At 37.4% G+C, this 7,349-nt stretch overlaps 1 protein-coding gene across 1 annotated transcript; it reads right to left on the reverse strand.

The window, feature by feature from the left end:
* Positions 1–2,661: 2,661 nt before the first annotated feature.
* Positions 2,662–6,140, reverse strand: LOC145768811 (RNA/RNP complex-1-interacting phosphatase homolog). The gene has a single exon (XM_082580410.1). It carries the CDS (start codon positions 5,026–5,028, stop codon positions 4,021–4,023), a length of 1,008 nt encoding a protein of 335 aa, XP_082436536.1. The 5' UTR covers positions 5,029–6,140; the 3' UTR covers positions 2,662–4,020.
* Between the last annotated feature and the right edge of the window lie 1,209 nt (positions 6,141–7,349).

Raw genomic sequence — 7,349 nt, forward strand, 5'->3', positions numbered from 1 at the left:
TGAAAATCGCACAAAATATGAGGCTGCCAAGATAATGTACATGAAAACTATTCCATTTTTTTGAAAAAGGAGGCATACCCATGTTAGCTGAGCAGACATGTTGTCAAAAAATCATAAAACTGTTACAGGAGAATGAGAAACTGAGGAGAATACCGAATAACTCCTGCTGTAATTGCTAAGGTTGAACAGTACCAAAATGACCTGTCGAAAACATTCCCTTTATGGACTCCAAATTCCGAGCAAATAATACAAAACCCAAAAGACATAAAATTTCTAAAATCGATGAAGACTGATAGAATAGCTACTATAGCTGGTTTCGATGTGAAATCATTTTCAAAACTGAAAAGGAAACAGGAGAGAATGGTAAGTGCAGAAAAACGGCATGAGAAGTCTGCTAGAGAAACTGAAACTTTATTTTCTACTGTTGGATTCGAAAGCAGCTCTAGCGAGGATGAAACGCCGCTATCATCATTTATACCACAACAAGCTCCAAAATCTCACAAAAGGACTGTGTGCACAGGGACTGAAGCTTTCATTCCACATGACATTGTCAAATCTCCAAAATTAGTAGCATTAGCTACTAGAATAAAAATGACAGCAGCACAACAAGCTGCGTTCACGGAGGCTTTCGTAGAAGAAGCTGGAGGAGATGCTTCAAAAATTACAAAATCCTACTCACAAGCTGACAAGGCCAGGCGTCAAGTTAACCAAGAAACAGCACAGGAATGTAGAGAACTGTGGATGCCACCGAAGTTGATGTCGCTACATTGGGATGGCAAAGGGCTCCCAACCCTCATCAATAAGTACGAACACGAAGAGAGATTGGCGGTTGCCGTAGGTGACTCGAAAGAACTGAAATTACTAGGAATCCCAGCTTACAAAACAGGAACTGATCAACGGGCTGGACATATCATCTCAAACTTAAGTTATGGATTGTTGCATAGCTGGCAGTGCTCTGAGAATGTAGTCAATATGGTATTTGATACTACATCGACTAATACAGGTCAAATGACAGCAGCATGTATAAGTATTCAGCAACAACTTGATCGAGCGTTGCTATGGTCAGCATGCCAATTGCCAACACCACATCGGCGAAATCATAGCACTTGTCTCATGTGTTTGAAGACTTGAACATTGAGTCATCAAAGTCTCCGGAGATCACTGTTTTTACCAGGCTCAGGACAAGCTGGAATCATCTTCCCCACGATGGGGATCAAGGACTGAGCCACTTGGATTTGCAAAGCTTTTCTGTAGAGGCACGTTCTCTTATTCAAGAATGAATAGATGAAGTCCTCGAACTTGCAAGAACTCAGCTAGAGTATAGAAATAGGCGTGACAACTACAAAGAAATGATGAGTTTATGCGTGGCCTATTTCAGTTCTGATACTGTGAACTTTAGTTTCAAACAACCAGGTGCCATCCACAAGGCCCGATGGATGGCCAAGATCATATATGCCGTAAAGATTGTACTGCTAGAAAGGCAAATATCTGAGCTGCCAAAGGGGACAATAACTACCAGTTCTCAAATACAGAAGCTAAAACAATTCGTGACATTCGTTTCTCTGGTGTATTGTCAATGGTGGTTTTGTTGCACAGTAGTTGTCGAGTGTCGACGCCCCATGGAACAGCTTAACTTTATATCACAAGATTCTAAAATACAGAACAGTGAACGAACTGATATCAAACAGTGCAGCGAAGAGTTTCAAACGACATCTATGGTATCTTTCTGCTGATATGGTACCATTGGCTCTCTTTAGTTCTAAAGTTCCGAATGCTGAAAAGAAACAAATAGCCGATAAGCTCATCAATATGAAGCCAGCAAATCCACTTGTATCACCGCTAGATCGCACTGGTTCCGGATACGGAAAGCCCAATTTCCCAAATGAAATTACTCTCGTATCATGTCTGACAGATTTCATCAAAGTTGACTCATGGTTTTTCTTCCATATCTTGGAAATAGACGATAGTTTTTTCGCTTTGCCTGTGGGCGAATGGTCGCAATCTGCTGCTTATCAGTCAGCGCTTCTCTACGTTGGTTCAGTAAATGTAGTCAACGATGTCGCTGAGAGTGGTGTACAACTGGGTACCGATTACTAACGCAGCGCTAGGAGTGAGAAACATTTTCAAAACACTATTCAAGTTGTTGAAAGTAACAGGAAGCACACTCCAAACTTACGCAAGAGAAAATCTGTGCCTGCAGAAACCGTAACCAAGTGATATTAAATGACTAATTGCTTTTTCTAAGACTGAGAGTACCGGTACGTTTAAGCATATTGGAAGACATGCTACACAATTTTACACGGTCGGATTTTCCACTAGCATGATCTTGAATAAAGTTATGTTCAAATACTTGTGAGTTTATATCAATATCACTTCATGCCATTCAAAATGTGCTTAGACTAATATTATAGCATTTAACTTATTTTTGGTTTTTTGAGAGATTTTCAAGCTGCCGGTTGCCCACATAAACGCTATCCAATTTCAATGATTTTTGAACACAGTAACTAACTTGGTTAGTCTAACAACAGGTGGGATCTACAAATTAATTTCTCAAAAAACATAAAAATGTTGGGGAGACGATGCGCCCTAATCCACGTGGCCTAGCTTTTCGTGGTAATCGAAATTGCGCTGACAAGTGTGTCTGTACTTGAAACGCTAAATCGGATGCGCACATTTACCGCACTGCTCTCTTCTAAAAGGACATGTCGTACGTTTCCTGTATATAATATACAATTGAATATCGTCGCGGTTAGAAACAAAAATCAGCATCTGCAAACCATTTTCGGTACTCACTGCATTGTTGTTGTTTCAGCAACTGCCAATCCCTGGTGAGAGAAAGCCACGTTTGATATTTTCTCCGAATGGTCTCACTTTCGTTATGTCACAATCAAACTTCAGTTCCGGGTCAGCGTATGGGAATATGAATATGACAGCATAATGAACATGACAATAAAATGACCGATACAAACTAAAGACGTACTGAAACAGTCGTTTTTTACAAATCTTTTTTCACAAACTTGTTGCTGGGTATAAATTGGAGCACCCGCGATGTTGTCATTTCATTATTGAAAAGTTAAACATGAAGCAAAGTCAAACATCTATTCACGCATTCTTAAAACCAGCTTCCAAAAGGTGTCGAGATGATAACGCTGAAGAAGCCACGTCCAGCACGAATAAATGTAGAGATGACATTGATGAAGAAAGCAGTGCTATTAAAGCTAAACGCAGTCTTTGTGAGAAAGACTAACCATTGCGAATTTGAGAACATACACATTCAATAAAATCTGTTTGAAAACTCTCGCCCACCCAGAATTCCTCTTTTCTAAGAAAAAATCGACACCCATGGATGCATTCATTATAAATCATGAACATGCGTTGCTTTCAGGGGTTCCGATACAAGTGTTTTCAGTGCAGTGACTTGAGGTGTATCTGAGAGTATTAATTGTTCAATAGAAGTTTCATTTTCAAGTCGTATTTGTTACAACAGTGTAGAAGAAAACTTTACTGTAATATGTTATGGCTCAAAAGCACTCTTTCTAGTTTATATAAGAATAGTAAACTAACTATACATCTAAAAAATCTACTTTTAAATGTATGCCTTCTTGCAACGTTTCGAAACACTAGCATAGCCATATCCATTCATTGGTATTAATAGAAGAAATTAACACACTGTGCGACAGCATAAGTCATATCCAGTAAACGAATTGTCAAAGCAGACAGTTCCTACTGATGTGGTTATAAAATACCAAATCATATATACATTTTGATACCTAAGTGTTATTTTTAAGAATGGCACAAGCTTAAAAGCTAAATGTACAATTGTACATTCAAGCCTAAGAGCTGCATATCAACATTAACTCCGATTTTCAGCAATGCTAAGAAAATATTCCACCATATTATTCACATATGTATATAAGTTGAGTATGCTGATGAAGAATTGAAGCCTAATATAGAATTTGATGAAAATAGAGTCAGTACAGTTTAATTCACCCTATATAATATCTAGCGGCTTCTAGCCACTTAGTAATAATATCCACTTCTTGCGGGACCTTGATTGGGCGTGTATCCTCGGCGTGGTCTTGACTGTAAATTATATGGATTGGAGGAATAACTTGAATGATGAGTTGATATTTTATGTCTGTATCTTTCTTGTTCTGAATAAAGTGGTTCTTCAAAAAATGTGTGTCTTGGATGATGTCGCCCCGGTTCATGAGAAGAGAAATGTGGTCTATCGAATCTGTGGGTGCTATACTCTGCATTGTTGCTTTGATAATGACCCGTAGAACCATTATGAGATATTTGGTGGCGATTGTAATTACAACCAGTGTTACTTCTTTGGGGCTCTCTGTAATAATGTGCAGAAGTGGAAGAAAAGTTGCTGCTTTGTCGTGAGTCAAATCTCCCATATTCATAATTTTCGGTGTAACACTGAATGCGGTCACTTGACATATTAGCCGATGATGTAAAACTGTCGTTTTTTTGTGCACTTGATGACTCTGCTAAATCAGACAAATAATTCTCTCTTTCGATGGCATGGCCCCTTGCTTTATTGAATAAAGAGATAGCTTGTTTAGGCTTCATGTGCTTTTCTTCAATTAAATACTTACAAACAAGATATCCAGTTCTATTCAGGCCATGTGTGCAGTGAACTACAATCAAGTCATCATTTCCTGTGTTATTTGCTTCAAACTCCTTCACTGCGGCAGAAAACTGACTGACAATTTTTCTTTCTGGAATTACATGACCAGGCATAAATATTTTACGATGATGTATTCCATGCTGCAAGAACTCTTGTGGATTATAATATTTAGAAGTAAATGTTAAATCAATAACAAGTCCAACTTTTAACCCTTTTTTACGAATTGATTCAAGAAAATCTTGAGGTGTGAAACGGTGCTCAGGAAAAGAAGAGGTAAACTTTTCATGTAGTGGGACTTTGATAGGCAGAAATCTAGTTCCTTGTAAAACAGTTCCAATATTTTTATAGTCCAACCATCGATCAGGAAGTTTATTTCTTTGTGAAGGCATTGATATTATAAGATTGTTTTCACTAGAAACTGGTACCGTATAACATAAAAAAACACTAGTGAAACCAAACTTTTACCTTAACAAATTTTGAAACTATTAGAAATCAACTATGGATACAACCTATTTAACATCTAAAATCTTAAACTTTATAGAATTCTTTCACATCAGCAATTACACATACTAAATGTGTGCTTGACAAACAACTTTTAGTATAGAGTTGATTGGTGTTACGTATAGAACTTAAAAATAGCGAGTAGACAGTTGCTCATGGCTCAATGCTTCATTTTTTCATCTGACTACCCCAAGTTATTCCGCATTGGACCTATCCCCATTAACCCAATCTCCAATGCTGCCACAGCTTACTTTGCAAAAATAAGGCAGTGGCTATTTGACTGGCGCCGGTCTTTGAATCTGAAACACTATTTGACCGGTCATGACGTCACTATATAGGCACTTTTTTCTTTTTCTCTTTTAAAGCAAAAGATGAGAAGAGTGGCTATATAAGTTCTAAATTCGACAATTATGTTCAACTGATTCGGTGGCACGTAGGATACGTCTCGGGCTGGTGTTCCAGAGGGAGTGAGTTCGATACTACACGAAAGTTTTTTTTTTTTTAATTTTTAACTAAATTTTGACCCGAAGTGACTCAATCGTTAGGCTGCTGCATTTTTGTGGTCAATTTTTAATTTGAGTAGCCTACAGCCCAATTTTTTTTGTCTTTTCAAATATGAGTAATAAAGTTAGAATTTTTTAATTTTCTTGAATTTGAGAATTTCTCTGGATAATTTTTCGTTTATCACAAGAGGATGTGACCCTGTTTGCCGAACGAAACGCGTCAAAGAAAAAAGTGCCTGTATAGTGACGTCATGACCGGTCAAATAGTGTTTCAGATTCAAAGACCGGCGCCGGTCAAATAGCCACTGCCCAAAAATAACTAGAATCACAAAAATATATCACTAGATTGGAAAGAAAATCACTAGATTTAAAATGGTTGCGACGAAGTAACAGTGTTGCTTAAAATGGTTTGAGAATGAATGAAAATAAGGCCATAATCAACATTACAGCAATACACAGCAAATTTTTTGTGGGTAGGCCTACGACAGAAAATGATAACTACATGAACAAAAAAAAAATTAGATACAAAATGCAGAGACCAAGGATGGGAAGCTGCAGGCAGGTGGTATAACACTGGGCAACATTTTACAACTTATTTTTTATTCCTTGCTCGTTTCAAGTTTATCTAGACCAGTGGTTCTCAAACTGGGGTCCGCGGTCCTTTTGGGGTCCGCGAGACAATTTTTTGGGACCGCGAAGCACCTACCAAAAAAATTAACACGATACCGAAGAAAAAAATTTTGTGGAAAGTAAAAATTTTCAGGCAACTTATTTTCCAAACCAAAGTTAAAAGATATATTTTAGTAAACTGGCTTGGCATTCCTCCACACAGTTTTTTAAGTCTGGCTTTTCGTTTCGTTGTGATAGCCTTTGTTTTGTTTCTATCGCCTTTGTGACATCAAGGAGTGCATAGTGGTGACTGGTGACGTAATCCTACAACACTCGTGTTTACCAGATCAAGAACAGAATTACGAAATATACTTGACTAAAAAGAAGTTAAGCGAAGTTGATTAAGGCTGGTTATTTTTACTAATTTAAGTTTTGAAATGAATACCTTTCCAAACTTTTAGCTTTTTTAGCCTTAGTAAAATTAGCCAAAAATTAATAACTTTTTAACTTTACTAATTGAATTTTTAACTTAAATTTGAGTACAAAAAGTGAAAATGGCTCAGCCTCGAAAAAAAAAAAGATTTAATGATTCCTATGATCAATTTGGTTTCACTGTGATACATTCTGGCAAAGAAGATAGTGGGGTTCCCAGGCACTCAGTCATTTCAACTTGATGCAAAAGTTTCGTTTTCAGTACCAGTTTGAAAGTAAGGACCTATAAAACAATTTTGGTTCGAGTGTCAAGCTGTCAGATAAAAAAAAACAAAATGGCGGCCAAAATTCAAGATGGCGGCCGATTTCCAGATTTTTTCACATTATGCCTCGTAACTTTTGTACTATTGAACCTAGAATGGTGATTTTGGTCTCGAAACCTAGGTTTGTATGTATGAGTAATTCAGTTAAAATAAAATAAACACGATTGGAGCAATATGTTTTCTTATATTGAGTTAAGTTCCAAATAAATGTGTAACAATCTTGTTAGTTCTGCGTTGGAAGTACGAATTACTGCGAAATAGCAAAGCAGTGCAGAGCCGACCAGACAGTTAGTCGAAGGCACGCAAGAATGCCAAATTTGTACATCAATAGGCTACAGATTC

This window comes from Aplidium turbinatum, chromosome 4 (assembly GCF_918807975.1).
Source record: "Aplidium turbinatum chromosome 4, kaAplTurb1.1, whole genome shotgun sequence".
Classification (NCBI taxonomy): Eukaryota; Metazoa; Chordata; class Ascidiacea; order Aplousobranchia; family Polyclinidae; genus Aplidium; species Aplidium turbinatum.

What these genes read in the sequence shown, in the direction of transcription:
- LOC145768811 (XM_082580410.1), bottom strand. Translation starts at nt 5,028, where the DNA reads ATGCCTTCACAAAGAAATAAACTTCCTGATCGATGGTTGGACTATAAA.